The sequence below is a fragment of the Peromyscus leucopus genome, chromosome 19, assembly GCF_004664715.2.
Source record: "Peromyscus leucopus breed LL Stock chromosome 19, UCI_PerLeu_2.1, whole genome shotgun sequence".
NCBI classification, from domain to species: Eukaryota; Metazoa; Chordata; class Mammalia; order Rodentia; family Cricetidae; genus Peromyscus; species Peromyscus leucopus.
This window is the reverse complement of record NC_051079.1, coordinates 51,760,867-51,782,834: the sequence shown is the minus strand read 5'-3', so window position 1 is coordinate 51,782,834 and position 21,968 is coordinate 51,760,867. Positions and strand designations below refer to the sequence as shown.

The following is a 21,968-nucleotide window of genomic DNA, read 5'->3' as shown; positions in this document are numbered from 1 at the left end:
AAACAATGTAAGGCTTATATTTATCTTATGAATAAAATTAATTTAGAAATGTAATGGGAACACTGTCCAGTAAAAGGAAAAAAAGCAAACAAACAAAAAAGCTGGCAGCTAAAATATCCTACCAAAAATGGTAATCAAGTTCCCTTGCTTGATAAATATTGACTTCAGAATAGCCATAGCCATTAAACTCAGTGGGTCGAGACTGTGCTTTCTCCTTCTACTGATTACAAGCTTATTTATTCAAAATTTTGTAATGAGTGGGTTCAAAAGTCATCTTACTATCTGGGTCCATATACTTCCCAGGGCAGACACCCTGAGTGAACCCTGGAAGTTCAAGCCTGGCCACGTTACTAAGCAACAGATCACGCATGACTCTGGATATATCATATAAGGTGTAGGTACCTGAATAGTATTCTTAGAGGATGAAAGTGTTAAGGGATGACTACTTTTCGACTCGACATCGTGTGACCAATGTCAGGCAGAACCTGCAGAGCACCACAGAAGAGGCAGCGCATAGGACCTGGGACCAGGAAGCATGGGTTGGCTTTGGCTCTGGGGTTACTGGACTTAGATAACTACTTCAACCTGGCCACAGTGGGGTGGGCGGTGGTGACTGAATGTGTTCTAAAGTCCCTTCCAGCTCCCCTAGCCAGTGCTTATTTCTGTAGTTGCATTAGCTCGGTCGGCACTTTTCCCTGTGACAGCTCAGGAAACAGAGGTCACAACTAGGCCCGCAGGCCACCACCTCCAAGCAGTCTTCTTCACCAAATTGGAATGGGAACTTTAAAGAATCCAATGGCAGCAGCATCCCGATTTGCATCCTGAACATGTAGGGGGTGGGGGTGGGGGTGGGGGCAGCAGGCAAAGGCCAGAGACACAGAAAATATCCCTTTCCAGGTTCACAGCCCCCTTCCCATACATCATTGTTTCTTTGGGGTGTCTGAGCTGTGGCTGTACATACCATATGTCAGAAAGAAGAGTTCAAATCATAAAAGAGCACAAGCAAAATGCAGACCGCACAGAGAAAGGAATCTTTGGTATCTTTGGTGTCATCAACACGATTAAAATTACAAATGGAAAAAGTCAGTGAGGTAGCCTTCTTTGGTTCTCACTACAAATAGAAAGTTTTTCCGTTTTTTCCTTTTTTTTTCTGCTTTTTTTCCCCTTTTTGTTTTGTTGCTTTACACGCACACTGAGTTCTTTCTTGGAAGCAGCTAGTGTAAGGGTTCTCTCTTTTTGGTTTATGATTTTTTTTCTTTTTAATTTATTTTTTCCAGTTTCCGTATAGAAGCCCCGAAATCTGGGCTGGTGAAGTTGGATCTCAGCTCGAGGGTTCTGAAGCAGGTTCAGGCTGAGCAGGTCACTGCTTGTCCACACATCTGCTCTGTTGTTCTGACGGCAGACACACCGCAGTGCTCGCTCTCTGTTGTTTTAAATAACAAACACAAACTATACACGCATCTGTCACAGATGCCGAATAAGTTAAATAAATAAGTTACCATAGAAAGGCTCTGAGGGCCCCGGTAATTAAGAGGTGAAGTTCACCTGGCACCCGGTGGCACTGTGAACTTAAATTAAATAATTTAATAACCATTAAACCATTTCAAAAGTTAATCCAGCAAGGGGAAATACCCCCAGATTGTTTTTCATTTTCCGTGTAACCTATGTTTCTTCCCTGTCTGTAACAGAAGTTCACTGCTTTAGGAAGCAGACTCCACTAGAAGAGGACAGCTAAGGTTTGGCATCTCAGATGCATCACTGCTCTACGTCTTGATAAATAAGAACAAGGAGTAAAATCAAACTAAGGAAAGAGAATTAAATAATGACCCAAATCCTACATGCTAGTATACAAGAAACTAATTTAAATAAATTAATTATATTAACAGCTTGTTGGGTCACAGTTGAAAGAGACACGTGAAAATATAGCTGAGGGGTGGAGGATGGACTGTCTTCATTTTTTTTTCTTTTGATGGACAAAATGGGTCATTTATTTCTATATTCTAAGTCAAAATAAAGCAGCAAAGTATGACTTCTAAAGCTTTATCACATTAAAGATCACTTTGATGGGACAAACATGAGGGGAAAAAATCACCACCCCAATTAGTTAACTTCCACATACTCATACCACCACTGTTTCAACCCTGGAAACCAGAGCCCACTGTCTCCCATTGATTTGACTTGACTCTGAGTCCTCCAATCCCTTTTTTGTTCTTTTTCAGGTCTTTGGATTTAGCTTTAGTTACGAGAGATTTAGAATAAAGCTATTCAACCAAAGTCATCAAACATCTAACACAGATAATTAAATAATATCTAATGTTCCATTATGAGTTGTTTGTCCTTGCTGGACCCAAATGAAAGTAATTTCAAGTATCATGATGAATGATGATGTTGGATACTTTTGCTTACATTTCTGTACTTTGGTTTTCAGCATTACAATAAATAATAAGACAAGGTACATTGTCAAAGTATCATATACATGTTGCATGATGATTTGAAATTTATTTATTGTAACAGATTACAATATATATATATATGTATTAAGCATGTCTGTACACACTTGCATGTACACATCTAGACACCTCTAGGCAATGTATGCAGATGTAAAGTTAATTGTGAGGATCTATGTTGAAATATGTATCTAGATTTGTATACATCCAAGCCCACAGACAGTATAAGTGTCAGGCAAACTTATCTACCAAGGTCTATGCCATGTAAAAATTCCTGTTGCTAAAAATGGAACCAAATGGAAAATTCCCATGGAATGACCAAGCCTATGGTGATTTTTTTTTCTTACATACATTTTTTTCCACTAAAAAGTATAAACTGGTTAATGTCAATCAACCTAACTCAAAGTCCACAGAGATAGAGCCTGGGCTCTAGACCTAGACCTTTTACTTCCCTATGACTGTTAGTTACTTGGGTAATTGAGGTTGATGAATGCTTAAGGTCCTGTGGACTCCCAGAATGACCCATGGGCCTTAATGAAAAGTTTTGCATCTATCTATGTATATGAAATCCTATGTTATTTTAAGAATTAATTTTTTTGTTTCACAAGTACTTCGGACTTTCTAAAACAAACCAATCAACCACCTACCCTTGCCCCCTACATTGTAAAGAAACAAAGTGTAGATAGAAATTAGGAATTAGGGCATCCATAGTTCAAGCAGCCACCTGGGATACTACTCTTCTTAAGTGGGGATTTACTTTGGCTTATTTTACAACTGGACTCTCTGGCTGGCTAAACTGCAGAGAACTGTTGAGTTGTCCAGCTTTGCAAATAACCATCAGAAGGGCTCTATCCCTTCTTCTGCTTTCCACTCACTTGGTTAGGCCAGCAAGGTTGAATCAGAGCATCAACAGGACAGTAAAATGTCAGCTCTGATTGGGTAGGAATCTAGAAGAGGTACTGTCAAAGTAGTGTCTGGGCCATGTGGTCAACACTAACTAACCACAGCTGCCATCTACTTTCCCCAGTTTTCAATAGGCTCTACTATTCTCTAACAACCTTGGAACTTAGTCTGCTTGTAGATTTTGAAAAATTCCAATTCGACAAGCTCCTGAAGACCCATTTCCTCCAAAAGTGTATTTCCATGATATTTTGATGGTATCAAGCTAACAGACATATCCCTAGACATTTTTGATAATGGGACAGTTCCTCTCTGTATCTACCAAAGAGTGGCTATTTGTTTAAAAATCTGCTCAATTTTGATATACTGGCACTAAAACATGGATCCCCAGCATAGACAGTGTTTGCTTATTTAAAATTAAGTTATTAATATTTGGCTTTGGAACTGTTTGCCTTAGGAAAGTGTGTGTGTGTGTGTGTGTGTGTGTGTGTATGAGTGTATGTGTGTGTGTGTGTGTGTGTGTGTGTGTCTAGTAGGTTTAACTTCCTAGTTTTTGTCTTGCTTTACCTTGAAGTGACATTGAGTTTGGATTTCCAAAGCCAAAGCTGCCAAGAGCCTTTGGAAAAACAGGAGTTGTGTATGCAAGCCTGATCTTTCCTTCCTGGCTCAGACTAGCCTGTACCACTATGTGACACAAACCAAATGCTCTATAACATTATGGGAAAATCTTTTAAATACTGGACTCGAATTTTTATTATTGTTGTTGTTGGCCTTTAAAAAAAGAAATATATTGGCTCCCCTTTAAAAGAATTCTGGGAATGAAGGAATTGAATCTCCATTATTAAAATCACACTGAAAACAAAATGAAACAAAAGCTTAGTTATGCAAAGGCTTAAAGAGAAACACCTTTGACTCAGTAGCTTTGAGCATTTGGGTTTCTGTCACCCCAAGAATGTGAAATTGGGTTGTGAGCTATTACTTCACAGTGTCCAGTTGTTGTTGATGGTTGAGGCAGCCTGGAACTTTTCTTGGATTGAGGATATGGATTATAGGTTATCTCCAAGTCCCAATATTTTTCTGAAACTATTAATTTAAAATAAAAATTTAAAGGCTTTGGGGAAAAAAACCACACTGGATAAAATTCTATAACTTTTCAGTATAGTACTTTTTTCCTCTCACCTATCTAGCAAAATGAAACTTTGTATGGCTTAAAATTTTGATGCATATGTGTACAGACACATATACATATATGTGTGTGTGTGTGTGTGTGTGTGTGTGTGTGTGTAACATTTTTAAAGCAAGCATTCTCTTTGGTATGATCTGAGATATGTGAGACATTTACCAAGCGTTCTTGGAGGGGAATTCTTGCCTTTTATCTTCATGCCATCATCTTCCAAGGATGTGGAGACCCAAATGCTGTTAATTAGTGTCAGTCACCAACCAAAGTAAGATGCTTGGTTCCTCAGTCTGTATTGAAGCAGAACCACCATTCCCATTGGCCACAATTCACAAGGACTCATTTAGTGTTTACCCAAGTTAAAATTCACCTGACCAAGCTGAAATGGGAGCAATTTCCAGAGGAAAATATGCCTCTCTCTTGGTCATTGACCAAGGGTCCATGGAATATAAGCAAGGGACAGAGAGAAACAAGGGAAAAGAGAAAAAAAAATTCTCTAGGCAGGACGGATTACAAAAGTCACACAGAGCCACATTCTCTCGGCTCTGGAAATGATACTCCATATATAGGACAGCCACAGTGAGCGAGTAAAGAAGTGGACAACAGATGATGTGGCTCTCCAGGGACAGGAACCTAGGACTCTCCCCACAGTCTGCTGTATGTTTTTTCTTCAGGATTGAGCTATGTCCCCGCAACAATCCCAGTGGCAGCTATAGTTGCATTCAAGCTTATCAATACAAATTGGTAATTACTACCCTGAGGACACCTGTTCAACCCATTGCAAAGGGAGCTGGACTTCCCCATGAGAAGTCCCTGGTGGGTCTGCTCACTTAGAAGAATCTAGACTACTTTGATGGATAGGGCATCTATGGGAAAGTGGATTTCTGGGTGTTCTACTCCACAGAGGATGGGAATGGACCACTAAGCATTCCCAGCAATGAGAGAAGATGAATTCCTCACTGCTAGCAGCAGCAGTAGCTCTGAGCTAATCTGGTAGAGAAACCTTGCTTATCATGGTTGAAGCATAGAATAGAGATGACTAAATACAACTAAAACTCATTTATATCATGAATCCATTCATCAACAAGTTACATGTAGAAACATTTAAACATGACTTTCACCCTTTCCCATAAGTTGACATAAAAATATGAATACTGCCAGACAACCACAGTGGCAAATTAACTCTGGAATGGCATGGAAAATGACAATAGCTATGAACTGAACACTCAGTGAATGGAGCCTATGACAAAAAGATGGCATGAATTTGGACAGCAAAATTTTTGGGTTATCACCAATGCAGGTTGGTTTATATATGTACTCATACATTTAATATATATCTATATTTATATTTTTCTTTAGAAATGCAACTTTACAGCTGATTTTTTTTTAAAAAGCTAATAGAAAAGTAGAAACTGGCGATTCTTTTTACATGTTTCCCCACCCCCAAATGAAGCCCTGTTACTATGTGGCAGTCACATGAAGATGAGGTTGTAAAATTTCTCTATAAATTCTTTGGTTCTGTGGCTCTGGAGAGGACCTATCACCCAGACTCTCCTACCCCTGACCCTTGCTCCCCTTCCCTCCCCTAATGATGAGACTCTGAACATAGAAGCAACGAACATTCAAGGAACAGTAGTATTTCCCATACTCTGCTGAAGAGAGAGGGGAACATCATTCAGTATCCCAACATCTCAAATTTGGGGTCCATGGAACCTTTGGGGGGGATTCCATGTTGACTAAAAAGCCATAAAGCAAAAAACTAAAGGGAGGCAATAAAATCAAATGAATGACCCTTTCCTTTTGTTGCTTATAGAAACAAAATCAATTACCTTTGTACAGATCAATGACGCTATAAGTATTTTAACCAGGCAAAAGAAGGTCATGAACCGAGACAAAAGGTGTGAGAATCCTCATCTTTGGTATTGTAGCTGTTGAGGTTTCTGTTGCTCTGTTCCATGTTCTTTTGAAAAACTGCATAGGCACAAATTAAAGACAATCTTCAACTTTAAGATTACCGAGTGAGTTGTCAAATGAAGCAGCAGCCACGGAGGCTCTCCTGTGTTTTGATTCTTGTCTCAACCCTTTCTTTCAAATCTGCTTCCAAAAAAAAAAAAGAAAAAGAAAATGTCCCAAGAGGTCTGTTTGAACACAGTGCGTCTTCGGTGTTTTTTTGTTTTGTTTTGTTTTGTTTTTATTCTAGCGTGCTTTTCTTGTTGGTGATTTCCAGTGATTGATGGAATCATTTACTCAATTAATGGGACAGTTCCGTTTGTTGCAGAAGTAGGTGCAGAAAAAGTTTCTTTGGTTTCAATAAGTAATTCATACAAAAGTCAGTCTCAAGTGTCTGTAAAGAATCATTGCAGCGTTTGGCTTGCTTTGAACACCCCACGGTGCCCACCTGGGGCCGTTCACTGGTAAATATGCACATAGTGACCTTTGTAATCTCCCAGAGTTCTGTGGGCCCTCTTCCACTCACGATGGGAAAGTGACAACCAGGGCTGGCGTGGCAAAACCACTGCCTGGATGCTTGGTGAATGTCATTGGTATCGCTGGTTGCTCAGCCAGAGGGTGAGCCCAAGACAAGAGCTGCGTGCCACTAGGAGTTACAGAGGTGTTCTGATCTCTAAAAGTAATCACAGTATTTGTAGGCTAGAAAATGGCAGGTAATAAATGTCTTTGGTTTGCAGTATTCTGCTTCTTTGGTGTGCTGTGTTCTCTCCAGATTCAGTCGGCTGTTTCACAAGGATGAGTCAACAACGGAAGAGATTTAGGAAGAGGCGACAGGATGTGGCTTATTAAACTGTTTCTTTCTAGAAAACAATAGAAACATCCCCACCGATGGGATGGGACAGGGACGACACAAATCAGCAAGGATGAGAATGAACCGCGTGGTAGTCGGAACGCACATAGGAGGAACTGGGTGGACTGGTAAATCAAGGACATGGCAACGATCTAAAAAAAATCTAGATCTTCTTCAACGATGCCTTTGCTCCTGTACTGTAACAGTTAAATTGGCCTCCTGAGTGTGCATCTGCGTTATGTACAAACAGAATTTGTAACAAACTGCAAAATGTGCTTGAAGCCATATTCCCAATGATTCCCTAATGACTTCACAACGGTGAAGACGGATGGAGACCACCTTGCCAAGCTGGATGCATTGAAACCAGAACCTTCCTTATTTCTGTTTTTATCTTTGTTGTGCTTGATACTTTGAGCTCAAGTGAACTGACTTTTTTCCCCCCCTCGACGGATCCAAAAGACCACATGAGATTTCCAGGAGGTAAGGAAAAGAAAAATTGTAAACTGAAATCAACCTAACGCTTTCTAAACTATCCAGTGAAAAGATGCCTGAGTTGGAAAAAAACAGGTCCTTGGATTTTTATTGATTTTCATATTTAAAACTTGTGCTCAGTAATTACCATTCTGATTTATTTATTTATTTTTGTAATGTTATGGCTGAGAATTTTTGTGTATTGTGATATAAAGAAGCTAAGCACTTGGGAGGCAAATGAGGTCTTTCTTGTTGTTAAATTCTTTTCGTGATGTAGTGTCTTGGATTCTAAGCTGTGTCTTGACTCAGGCCAAATTCCCACTATTGCTCATGGGCAACGAAGACAAGAGGTTGACTGGGCCTGAATGGGACTGTTGACGCTCACATCAGTGCTGAGCTTGGTGGACACCCTGCTGTAATTAACTCCCTCCAAGAAGGCCCCATTTGGATCTCTGGGATGCCTAGCATGCTCAGAGGATAGTGTCTGGTTCAAAGAGATTCATTTTCAGCGTGTACTTGGACTCTGTAGCCATTTAAAACAAAGCAAAACAAAATGAACACCTGGCCTATGATTACAGCTAGAATAGAAGTTTCAGGAGAATTGTGCTTTCAAGTCACCAGTGAAGGGCCCCAGCTAAGAATCGGATGTCTTTGTGATTTTTTGGTTTTTGGTTTTTTTTTTTTTGGTTGGTTGTTTGTTTTTGGTTTTTATTGATTTACTTTTTGGTATCTGTTGTCCTCGTTGGGAGGTGACTTGTGCCCAGGTGAAGTCCTTGGATCATGCCTTGGTACAAGTGCTGGAGGTGGAAGAAGAGCCCCCTGTGCTTAGGTCATCTTGCCATTTCTCCAGGCTGCGGCGCCGGGCGTTCATGAAGAAGTTACTGACAGTGGTCAGCTCCAGCCCGAGTTGCTGGGAGATGGTGATCTGCATTTCCTTCGAAGGGCGCTTGTTCTCCTTGAAGATGGCGAAGAGCGTCCGGCGTTGGAGGTCCGTGAACACCAGGCGGGATTTCTTCTGGGAGTTGTTCCGGTCTTTGTTAGGTTCTTGCTCTTTGCGCTTGCACGCTTGAGGGAAAGACAAGAAAAGGGAAAGGAGTCAGTGGCAGTGTGAGGACCCGACGTGATTCGGTGATCCATTGAAAACATGGGCAAAGTCATAGAGGGGGTGGAAACTGTTAAGCTTTAGTGTGTAGATTACCCGGCGGTCGATAGCAGACCAACCCAGTTTGTCTTGGTGATGGAAGGCCTCAGTTAGCAAATGGGGAGTGGGAGAAAGGAGAGCCCGGGCCGGCTGCTCCACAGTCTGATTTGGATCTGACTCAACTTGTTTTTCTCTTTTGTTCCCATCCCTCTGTACATGCTTTCTCTCTCTCTCTCTCTCTCTCTCTCTCTCTCTCTCTCTCTCTCTCTCTCTCTCTCTCTCCCTCTCCCTCTCCCTCTCCCTCTCCCTCTCCCTCTCCCTCTCCCTGTGACTCTGAAACTGGTTGTGGTGACGGAGGTGAAGAAGCCCCGCACCAGGGGGAGAGTTGGTGAGAGGGTACCCTGTACACGTTCACTAGAACTGTTCTCAGTTAAGCTGAAGTCACTCCTGGAGTTAAAGTTCACCCCTTCAAACACACAAGCAAGGCTTCAGTTCACACAACTTCAAACACTGTGAACAGGAGGAAACACAAGACAACAGATGAAAGCATCCTGACCTGAATCCTGTCCATCCAGACATTGAAAAAGAAAACAAACAAATCTCAGAAAAGTCGGTTTAGCCAGCTCTGTTTTGGCCACTTGAAAGTGAGGCCAAAACAGGAAAAGAGGTGTGTGTTTGTGTGAGTGGAGGGGGTTAGGGGTAAGAAATAAGCCAAAGTTGCAATGACAGCCTTTAAGATCCTAAATATGTCTACTGCATATGCTTGGATTTAGCAGACGTGAGAAGCTACATGTGAACGACATATGTGACCAGGACATTTTTCTACCCATCAGCCCCTCTCCATTAGTCTGCAGCTCCTTAGAAGGCAGTGACCAATTGTGTCTGATATTCCTAACTTACTCTTTGGAGCAGGGATATGGGTTATACTTGGCACCAAGTGGTAACAGATGGCATCTTGACTCAGGGAATTGGGTTCTTTACTCTGAAACGTTCCAAGCCAGGCCTCCATTGTCTGCATTGCTCTCAACATTGTTATCTTTCAGGCTTCCTCAGAACAGCTCCCTGAGCCTCAGTGCTCAGTGACTTTTCTAGCCCAGAGTGCCAAAGTCCTCCCCACCCTCTGAAGTCAACATGGTAAGCTCTGTCACAGCAACGTCCAACTCCTGATACCAGTTTGTCTTAGGCAGTGTTCTGTTGCTGTGATGAAACACCATGACCAAAAGCAACTTGGGAAGGAAAGAGTTTTATTCCACTAGCAGTTCCTTATATATAACAGGTCATCACCAAAAGTAGCGAGGGCGGGAAGTCAAGCAGGGTGCGAACCTGGAGGCAGGAGCTGGTGCAGAGGCTATGGAGGGGTGCTGCTTGCTGCCTTGCTTCTTGTGACTTGTTCACCCTACTTTCTTATAGCACCCAGGACCGCCAGCCCAAGGGTGGTACCACCCACAATATAGCTCATGATATTTTGCCATAGCAGCTGGAATGGACTTGAAGAGGATTTCACTCAAGGACAACACTCAAAGGGAAAATCCTCTGGAAACTGAACCTCTCATCTAACTCGTGGATGCTCTCTATGTTCCACATAGAAACAAAGAAAATTCATTCCTGAAGTAGACAAGATGTGTACCCTCCAAGGGCTGCGGGAGTAGAGGAACCTCTGATGGAAAAACTGCTGGAGCATGTCAGTTTGGGTAAATAATATCTTCCTGACTTGTCCTTCTCTCGTTAAGAAGAAAAAGGAGGAGGAGGGAAGGAAGGAAGGAAGGAAGGAAGGAAGGAAGGAAGGAAGAAGGAAGAAAGAAAGAAAGAAGAAAGAAAGAAAGAAAGAGGGAAAGAGAAGGAACAAAGGAAGGAAGGAAGGAAGAAAAAGAAATGAACTGTATTATCTTCCGAAAGAAAACATATCCACACAAGAACTTTTCTCTTGGAGGGTTTATGGTTTTCTCATGAGGGGAGGTTCCCCTGCCATGTGATTTCAGACAGCAGTTACTGAGACTTCCTGCCACACCACCCTTGGATAGCTTCCCCATGCACACTTCCTTGTTCACTCCACCCCTGCCCGCCCCACCAGGTTCTCATGGCTTGTTGGACTGTGTGGGTTCCCGTCCGGCTGTCATAAGCACGTGCTGAGACTCTTCACGCCATATTTCGGCCATCTATCAAAGCGGTTCTGAACTTTAGGGTGTGCACAAGTCATCTGAAGAGCACTTTACAAACACAGGTGTGGATGCAGCCTGGCTGGATGGTGGCTGGAGATTCTGCACTATACATCAGCTCCTAGGTAATGCTGTTCCCAGTGGTCCACGTGCCTCAGTCTGAATTACTTGCTTCCTAAAATCTTCCAGGAGCACCTGCTACATGGAAAGCTCTGGAGTTAGAGGTTCAAATTCTGACTCCCACTTCTAAAGCTTGGGACCTCAGAGTACTTAAGCTTTCAGGGCCTAGATTCCTGAGTCTGATAAGGAAGTCACAGTGCCAGCCTCCACTCCTTGGATTAACCCCAGCAACTCCGAGCTAGACACATCAGGCAGGATGATTGTTATTTTAAAAGGAAATAAGTGGCCAAGCTTCCTCCTTCCCTTCCATAGAACAGCACCTGTGGCAAGGGGAGGGGCTTGTGCAGGGCGGTGTTCAGTCCTCTCCAGAGATTCTGTGGAGTACTGCCATTACACTCCCACAGGTTTTTCTGAGATGTGGGAAACAATGTGCTTGGCCACGCACCGCCGCCACATCAGGTTCTCAGATCCCAGCCCTGCCCCAGCCTCCTGGGGGTGGAGCCTTCATCTGGAGGATTCTTAATAAATAGTGATGCACAATTATCACCTGGTAAAATCTGAGCAAATAGCTTCTGTAAACATTGGCTGAAGTCCTCTGTCAACTCACCCTTCTCTGGATTAGTCACGTAGCCCTCAATTTTCATACCAATATTGATCATCCTTCAGATAAGCCTCTGTTTGTGTTTTTAGTACAGTGATTACACTGTGTGAGAGAAGTCCACATTGGTCTGTCAGATTATATTTGGTGAGATACAGACAGATTAGATAGATATTAGATTTATATACTTAGAAAAATATTAAATGCTTAAAATGTTCAGCACTGCAGAGAAATAATAGATCAATACTGTCTTTCTATGCTTTTCCAATTGCTTTCCAGAGCCACCAGATTACACATCAGTAAATGCAATGTTGCAGTCAACGTACACCAAGCCAACAAAGCCCAAATAATGAAGTAGCAGGACTGAACTTGCTCAGATTATCAATAGCTGGTAGTTGGCAACTCATGATTTTTACTCACAAAGTCATCTGGTCAGTGGTCCAGGTGTGGGGAGCATGCATCTGTGGAGTGTGCTCAGCCAAAAACGGGACATCGACATTGTGGCCCTCCCAGCCAAGGGTCAGAAAATATAGCAAAAGAGGGAGCAGAAACATTCTAAGAGCCAGAGCTTGGGGAAGACTAGGGCAAAACAGTGTCCTCTGGACACAAGACAACTGTCCTTATGAATTCACAGAGGCTGCAGGTGTCCCCACAAGTGTGAGCCAGCCAGCATGCCAGCATGGATGGGAAAAGGGCCCTCGAGCCCCATCCCAAGCTGAGGAGCTATTGACAGTGGATGGCTGCCAAGAGAAAAAAAAAAAAGTCAATGAAACGATTCCTAATGATCTTCTGCTATACTCATAGATGGGTGCCTAGCCCAATTGTCATCAGAAAGGCTTCATCCAGCAACCGATGGGAGCAGATGCAGAGACCCACAGCCAAACATTAGGTGGAACTCAGGGAATCCTGCAGAAGAGGGGGAGGAAGGATTGTAGGAGCCAGAGGGATCAAGGACACCGCAAGAAAACCCACAGAATCAACTAACCTGGACTCATAGGGGCTCACAGAGACTGAACCGAGACCCAGGGAGCCTGCGTGGGCCTGACTTAGTCTGTCTGCATATATATGACAGTTATGTAGCTTGGTCTTCTGATGGGACTCTTAACAGTGAGAGCAGGGGCTGTGTCTGACTCTTGTGCTGACTTTTGGGACAATTTTCCTCATACTGGGTTGCCTTGTCCAGCCTTTAACTTGATATGCCGTGTTTGGTTGTTATCTATGGGAGGCCTGTGCTTTTCTGAATAGAAATGGAGGAGCAGTGGATAGAGGTGTAGAGGGGAGAGGAAGGGGGGAGGGGAGGGGAAGAGGGAGGGCTGGGAGGAGAGGAAGGAAGGGAAACCATGGTCTGGTTGTAAAAATAAATAGATAGATAGATAGATAGATAGATAGATAGATAGATAGATAGATAAAATTTTAAAAAAGAGATAGTTTTCTTTAGTGGTGTGATAAGTTGACCATGCTTCAATGGATGGCCCCTCAACCATGAATATATATATGGGCAGCATTGATTGGACTCAATGAGCTATAAAAAAATGAGGACATGAAGTTGGGAGAGAGATATAAAAGGGGGTGCATCTGTAAAGAAATGGATAGGGAAGGCTTATGACTGAAATACATCGCATGGACATATTAAATTCTCAAAGAGTAAATTAAAATATTATATTATAATAAGCAAACAAAAAAAAAACAAAGTCCGTTGCTCAGAAACAGAATGAAATAAAGTTTTACCTGCTTTGAAAGCCTAAAAAAAAAAAAGTCAACAGATGGAATGACAGGTGGCATGAGGCTGTGAATCTCAGTATTCTTAAAACAAGCCACAGAGCCAGCTATCCCCAGAGACACAAGTAGTCTGTAAATGGTTCAGGTATTGTTAAGATATTGTACTCTACAGTCAATATGTACTCATTTCTGAATGGCTAGGGAAGTGCCAAGGGACTCCCTACAACGGAGGAATGTGTCAGAGACCCCAGATAACAGCAGATGTTCACAGGTAGTGTTGATGGAGTTGTGCCACAGACTAATGTTGGCCAGTCCTGTCCAGCTTCCAGCTACCTGAGGGGAATTTTGCAATGGATAGTAGGTCCAATCTCATCCTGACTAATCTCTTCCTCCGTGTTCTAGGAAGAAAAGCAGGGAGAAGATGGGTGAGCTAATGGATGTACTCCAGGCTAGTGAGACAGGTGGGAATCAGGAAGCTTCAAGCCATTTGTGATGCCCCTCACTTCCTCCCCTTATGTGGAGCATAAGGAAGTCCTAAAGCTCCTTTCTACCTCAAAGATGGGGTTAATTGTCGTTTACCTATTCATGGTGACCTCCCCATGCCACCATGCCTTGTCCCTCTTTGCAGAAGGAACTCCGTTGACTCAGCTTGGTAATTTTGGACAGACAAGAATCCACAGGTCTGTCCATAACCTGTGACTGATAGCAAAGAGCAACAGCCAACCGCCTACCTACAAATGCAGGCTCATTACCAGACTGAGGTTTTAACCATTTGTTTCTAAGGGAGCTCTGGTCCAGGCACAAGCCAACTCTCACATCTCAACATGTCAACTTGCCTTTTACTGGGTCATCACTTTATTTGTCCCCTGGCTGTTATCAGGAATATTGATAAGATAAAGACACTGTAAAGCCCGGGTTGTGATACGTCCCCATAGCTGATCCTTTTTAACCAGGAGGGAGAGATTAATTCTTTCCTGACTGATTCTCTTTCCACCTCTCTCCATCCCAACTCCTGGCACAGCCATGTCTTATTTGCCTTGGGGTGGGGGCTGCTCCTAGAATTCTGGGGTCTCAGCTGTCCCCTGATACTCAGGTCTTAGCTTTGCCCACTGGTCACCACAGGCAACGTGCAGGAATGTGGTCAGAAACCTGAGGCAGAATTTATTAAGCCAGAGACAACTTGCATTTGTGGAAGACATCAGGCGTGTGTGTGTGTGTGTGTGTGTGTGTGTGTGTGTGTGTGTGTGTGTGTGTGTGTGTGTATGTGTTTAAGGCTGGTGCAGGGGGCAGGTCCAGGTGAGTGAGGTCATTCTGGGTACCACACTTCTCCTAGATTCCTGATCTATCCCATAGGTTCAGTGCCTTTAGTTTCTCACAGCATCTGAACACTGCCTTGTTTTGCTTTTAATACGAGATCCACATAGTTCTGGCGGGCCTGGAGATTGCTATTTCAACGAGGTTATCCTTGAATGTGTGGCAACCCTTCTGCCTCTGCCACCTGGGTGCTGGGATTCTAGGCAGGAGCTACTGTGCCTGGTCACCTGAACATCCTTTACCTCCTGTAATCTTTGTCACAGTCATAGACCTTTAGGGTCCTTGTCTGGCCAGAGGATGTCACTGCTGTGGGCCACAGGAATATATCCTAAGAACTCAGCTGGTTATGGCAAAGTCACTACCTGGAGGGATCAAGGAATTCCTCCAGAGGAAGTCAAATTCCAAGGAACTTTTGGTGTTATTTGGCTTATTATACATCAGCTGTATTCTGTTATGAAAATCATGTGTGCCTTCATAGTTTTCCCAATTGATTTTTCCCTAAGAAGAGCTAACAGTGTGGACTGATCACTCTCTGGACAAACACACCCAAGGTATTTGGAGAACAGCCTCAGGGAAGGCTTCCTCTGGAATCAGATATCTCCCTTAGCCACTTTCAAGGACTAGCAGTAATAACAGTCCACATGCAAGGCTCCTGATTTAAGGTAAATTCCACAAGGAGCCACCACCTAGGTTAGGTGGATGTTAAGTAATAGCTTTACACAATTTAGCTTGGACCCTCCTTTCTTACAGCCTTACTATCTTTATAGACCTCTAACTCCTTACCTAACCACTTCTAGGAGTATTTAGATAACCTGTGCCCTAACAGCTATGCTGAGCCAGAACCCTAGTTCAAGCCTCCCTGCAATTATCATCATTGGCAGCATCCGGCCAGGTCCATCCTCAGTTGGAGGAAAGTACCTTATCAGAGATACCTTTTTACTCTCTAAGAACAGACTTAAGCGTCCAGGCTACCTGTTTCAGAAGGCCTGGCGGATGTGCCAATTAAGCCTAACTTCCTCCTTTCCCAAATCTTACCTTTAGTTCCAGATCTCCCTTTAACTATCACCAGAGGCATCTAGCTGTACACTAACGACTGAGTACACTTTCCCCCACCCTGCAGAAAAAAAACGGCAGATAGCTTGGACAGATAGGAGCCACAGAAAAAAAGAAGGCAATTTTATTTTCTCCCATTGACCTAGCAACTTATAGATTTTTAACATTTTCTACCAATCACATTTAAGACTATAGTGGAGTATATAAGATCCCTCTTTTTAGATATTACCCGAATTTAGCCTTTAGTTAATTCATTTCCCCATTAGTCACTTCCCTTTTGGGTTGCAAATGATAATTAACAATTACTGCCCCTCCATGTGATTTTTATCACCCCTCTGTTTGACCCTGGAAGCCTGGTGGTCACTGCCTGAGGAAAGTTTTTACCTGACTTTATGACCCTGTAGAATTCAAGCCTGGTGACCTTGCTCGACCAGGGGCTTGCTATTGCTTGGGTTTATAACTGGATTACTGGGAGACTTAGGAGGAACGTGGAGAATGGAGAGACGGAGAATGGAGAGGGATAAGGAGAGTACGTGTGGACAAGATGGAATATGAGAAAGAGTCAGATGGGGAAGTACTAGCTGGGTAAGAACAAGACGGGGAAAAAGACCTAGATGAGGCAGAATTAAGATGAGAGAATTAAGATAGAACTTAGAGGGAACAGTAGAGAAAGGAGCTAAAAATGAGAGCAGAATATAAGCTTGTAACTGACACAGAATAATAAAGTAATGGACTAAGGAGTTTTGTGTACATAGATTCATTTCTTTTCTTCAAAGATTAATTATCAGCTGGTTGTAGATTCTTCCCGGACCCTGGGAGGGGACTATTGAGGGGCTGCCCCCCCCCCCCGCAGTCCCCAGTATGTCACTTTCATAAGGGAAATGAAAAACGTAGAAAAAAAATGAGGACCAACAGAATCAAAGTTAGTACCAAGATGCTCGGCTGAACTTCCTTTCCACACGTGTTTAGAGGAAGGTAAAGCAGATGTACGGATTCCCATTCACAGTTCATACAAGTTGAGCGGCCCCTCTATGTTGAGGGTGACAGTCTGCAGGCTCGGAAACTCCCTTGTCAATCTCCCTAGTAACTCCCCTCCCCCTGGAGTAAAAGTGACCTAAAGCAAGGCTCGAACCCCCCTGCAGAGATGCTCCACATTACCTGATTCAGACCCCCAGTGTGTGCCCTTCTTATATCGGGCTGAGACCCTCTGTAAGCCTGGAGCTCTGCAACAGGATTATTAATAGAAAATAACAATCGAACCCCTATGTAGTGGCCTCATTAAACAGGAAGAGATGGGTTTTCATCCTTTCTGTACTAGCAGCTTCAGGGGATGCGTGTGGAGAGGATTATACTGTCATAGTTGAGGCTCATGAGTTATTTGCTGGAGGGAGTGGCCTGAGCAAGTCCTCAGTCCCAAGCAGCAGCAGGATGAATATGGATGGTCCAAGGGGATGCTAGTGTCTGGGGATGATGGTTTGTCCCCACATCTCTGATCTCCTATATTTCTTTTAGACTCGTTTCTGCTTCTCTTCAGTTCTCACTTATTTTTCTAGGACTGTCTTGTCCACCATCCTTGTCCTCCAAGAATCTAGCTGTCTGTCCTTCCTGTCCCTGCAACCACACTCCCTGCCCCCCCCCAGCTCACATGTCACCTCCAAGTACAACACTGTTTCCTGTGTTGATTGGGTGACACCCAGGAGTCTTCACAAATGGCATTTTCTTTTAACCCTTTCCCCTCTGAAACCATGAGTGCATGCGCCAAAAAAGAGGTTGCTACAATCTGAATATAGTTTAAGTGTGTAGACGCTTGGTGCAGTGAATTAAGAGGCTGGACCTAGTGGGAGGGCCTGCGGTTATTAAGGTGTGCTATCAGAGTAATGAATGTCATTCTTGGAGGATTCCCATTGGTCTCACGTGTCCCACTGTCTCATCTCTGTTTTCCCTCTCACTTGTCATAAAGCCTTCAGCCCTATGGCTTTCTGCTATACAGTCCTCATCAAAGCCACAATGGCACCGCTACGTGTCACCAAATCGCCATAATGAGTTCAATGTGCCCCTCTCCTTTGCAAAGTGCCCAGCCTAAGGTATTTCCATCATAAAAAAAGAAAATAGAGGTCATCACAGAGAGCTGAGACAAGGCCAGAGAACCCTGGCTCCACCAGCAAACACACAGTGTCAGCCACAGATGCTCAGGGCTGGGTGATGGGAACGAGCCTGATGGCTGATGACGAGGGGCCCAGCTTTAGCACAATCAGCCTGGACGACAAGTTTCTCCAGGCTCTGGGAACTCTACCAAAAGCCAAGGCTAGCTGTGGGAGGAGAGGGGAGGACCCAACTCCAACCATACTAGATCAGCCCCCACCCCCAGCTGACCCAGCAGCTGACTGCAAGATGCTTGAGTAAGGACAGCTGAGATCAGCCAAGTATGGCCTGGATCAGCAAAACAGCAGGGCCAAGCCACAGACTCCCGAACAGAAATAAATGCTGGCTTCTGCCACCTGCTCTGTGGTTATGTTATGCAACCTAATTGTGGTGAGAGACGGTGGACATGAAAGCCAAGAGCAAGCTTCGCCTTTCTGCTCTGGAGGTGAGTCAAATGCGGGGTAGAAGCTTCATCTCAGAACCCAGCTTCGTCCAGTTCTTCACTGGCCACTGCATTACCTTCATCCTTAGCTTTCCTTACTTACTGGGGACTCTAACGGCCACCGCTCCAGGACATCAAGAGGCTAACTATGAGCTGAGGAAATGACTCGGTCAGTAAAATACCTGCTGTGAAAACATGAGGACCTGAGTTTGGATCCCCAGCACCCAAGTTAAAAAAAAAAAATCACCGGGCTGTGGTGGCGCACGTCTTTCCGCACCGGAGCAGAGCAGGTGGATCTCTGTGAGTTTGAGGCAGCGGGCTACAGAGTGAGTTCAGAAAGGTAAAACAAAAGAGAAATCCTGTTAAAAAAAAAAAAAAAAAAAAAAAATCAAGCACATTGATGGTGTCTATGACCCTACTGCTAGGAGGACAGAGGCAGGAGGATTCCCTGATCTCATTGGCTAGCCAGCTTAGCTCCTGATTCAGTGGGAGGCCCTGTCTCAAGAAACAAGGTGAAGAGTGACTGATACCCGAACTCAGCATCTGGCTTTCACGACACACACACACACACACACACACACACACACACACACACACACACGCACGACGCTAGCTGTCTCATTCAGTACACAGATATTCAGTAAACGTGACTCTTGTTCTTCTTTCACAGAGACGGGAAAAGGAAAGGTGAGGTTTAGAGTTCACGATCTGAAGGGCTGGAGAGACCGGTCTGTGGTTAAAAGGCATTTGCAAGAGAAGACGGATGGGAGGCCACCCAGGATGGTCTGCCACCTCAGCTCTGGGAGCTCTCTTCTGACCTCCGTGGGCACTTGCACACATGTGCTAAACACTCAATACAGAGACATAAATACACCTTTTCAAAAACTTTAAAAAAAGTTTTATGATATCAAATGATTTTCCACACCTTACTCAATAGTACGTGAACTTGCCATGGGGCTAACGGCAAATAAAAATTTATGATTTTGTTTTCCTTATTTTCTCATTTAGTTTCCCAGCATCATGCAAAAGATAAGACCATGTTGTACTTTTTTTGGCCTGTATCAGAGGGCCTAAAAGGCTCTGGACCACGGCTGTTTCCTAACATCACTAATTTATGTTCAAATACATTCTATCCGTGATGGCTCTCGTTAGCCCCTAAGAAATCATGCAGCCACGCTCCATTCACCTTGAATTCAGTAAATACTCCCCTGAAGAGTTCATTATGAACTTGCCAGGACAGAGGGTGGAGGAGGGAGAAGGAAATCATCACCGGTGTGGATCTGTCAGCGTCTCCAAGTCTACAGGTCTGAAGCTTGCAGGAAAATCCTTTTCCTTTACAGCTGAAGAGCCTGAAGCCAGGGATTGTCCAAAGAGGGGAGAGTGTGACCTTCAGCAAGGGGGGCACATCCTGAGAGAGACCCAGGAAGACTGGGTTGGAAACACCGATGGAGAAAGTTCACATTTGTACCATGGTCTTTTTTTTTTCTTTTTTCTTTTTTTTTTTTTTTTTTTGGCACAGTCTCTGGGCTTCTGAGTAAAGAAGAAAGGAAATTAACTCCCTTCCCTTCTAGGTGATGCTCCAACACAGACAGAAAAGCACACTAACCATGTCTCTGGAACTAATTTGCACAGCCAGGAGTCTACAGGAAGAAAGAATAAAGGGATCCCCTGCACCCCAACAAGGTAGCAAGTAGGACTCACACACTGGGCTGGTACATATTGAGTGTCCAGTCAGCCATCAGCGCTGGTAAGGCCCAGTCCTGCAGGCTGCTTGGGCCAGCAGAGGGACAGGTGCCAGCCCACTGCTAAAGAGGACATGGGGAGAAGAGGTTAAGGCACAGGAGACTTGGTGTCGCGGCTCCCAAATGTCGTGGTGGCTACCAGGGGCCAGTCGAGCTCACCTGGGTGAAGGAAGGGCTCACTTTAGGCACAGGGCAATTTGAAGATCTTTATCCCGTTGTTTTGTGCTCCCTGAATGTAAGGAATTATAAATAGTTTGGGAGTTCCTGGCTCATCAATAAGGTGCACTGTGGTCCAGATGACCATAGACTCAGTACTGTGAACTTGGTTCTCAAAAGCTAAACTCTTAACCACCTCACTTCTCCCAATACTCTTAGTCAGAGTCAGATGGGGAGCAGACTGGCTTTGCCCCAAAGGAGAAAGCTGGCTTGCCTTTGAAACTGTCTCTACAGACCTGATACCAATCCACTGAAGTGGCCGAGCCAGCCATGTCTAAAAGAACATCTATCTGGGAGGCCAAAAGAAGAAATGGTGTGCAACAAAAAATAGCCATGGGGCGTTCATCATTGTTAATAGTCCCTTCTTCTCATACTCTTCTAATTGTGGGTCTAGGCAAAACCTTGACGAGAAGAACCTCAAACATTTGTCAGATCATCGCTGACGCGCGAAGCACTCAATGTGCTAACCCCAGAGCTGCAGCAGCTCAGTCTATGAGAGCAAACACAGGCGGGAGGGAAGAGGAGCTAGTCAGGAAGAGAGAAGAGAGAGAGAGTAAGAGAAGGAACCTGGGAGCTGTAGAGGGGCTGAGGAGTCGGCTCGGCTAGGGAGACTGTGCTCAGGAAGTCGGCCGGCTGCTTGTCTAGCAAATGTGAGCTCACGAGCCAGCCTGATTCCCAGAGCCCACATAAAAATAAGCAAGGCATGGTGCCACACACTTGCAATCCCAGTGCTGAGGAGTTGAAGACAGGCGGGTTCCTGAGGCCTGCTGGCCAGCTAGCCCAGACTACATTTGGGATTCTAGGCCACTGGGAGACCCTGTCTTAAAAACCAGGTGTATGGCACCTGAGGAATGACACCTGAAGGTTGATCTCTGGCTTTGAAATATGTGCACACACATGTACATGTATACACACGAACATTCTGGAGTCTAGATAGTAGAGGTCTTAACGTCAGTGATCCAGGAGACCAAAGGGTCTTGGTGCTGCCCATGAATATCTATGCTGTGCTGTGAGCTGAGCTACTAACCCAGGACACATTTCTTACCATGTGGGGGTTTCTGAGCTTACCCTCCTCTGCTCTTTTGGAAAATGTGGGTCATAGATTGTAGTGATATATTGTGTCCTCTAATAAACTTGCCTGGGGATCGGAGGACAGAGCCAGCCACTAGATTAGACATAGAGGCCAGACAGTGGTGGCACACACACCCTTAATCCTATCACTTGGGAGGCAGAGATCCATCTGGATCTCTGTGAGTTCAAGGCCACACTGGAAACAGAGCCAGGCAGTGGTGGCACACACCTTTAATCCCAGTGCTGTGAAGCACACATGCCTTTAATCCCAGGAAGTGACATGGCTGGTGGAGAAAGGTATGTAAGATGTGAAGAAACAGGTACTAAAGCAGTACAGCTGAGATCCTTTTGGGTGAGGACTCAGAGGTTTCCAGTCTGAGGAAACAGGATTGGTTGAGGAGTTGGCGAGGTGAGGTTGGCTGTGACTTGCTCTGCTTCTCTGATCTTTCAGCTATCACT

At 44.2% G+C, this 21,968-nt stretch overlaps 1 protein-coding gene across 1 annotated transcript in view; it reads right to left on the bottom strand.

Annotated features, from left to right (window-relative positions):
- Positions 1-844: 844 nt before the first annotated feature.
- The window catches only part of Onecut2 (one cut homeobox 2), a 52,143-nt gene continuing 31,019 nt past the window's right edge, over positions 845-21,968 (bottom strand). Inside the window, exon 2 of the mRNA XM_028856594.2 lies at positions 845-8,860. Coding sequence (XP_028712427.1) covers positions 8,574-8,860 — 287 coding nt within the window. The 3' untranslated portion in view covers positions 845-8,573. The remainder of the gene's footprint in view (positions 8,861-21,968) is intronic.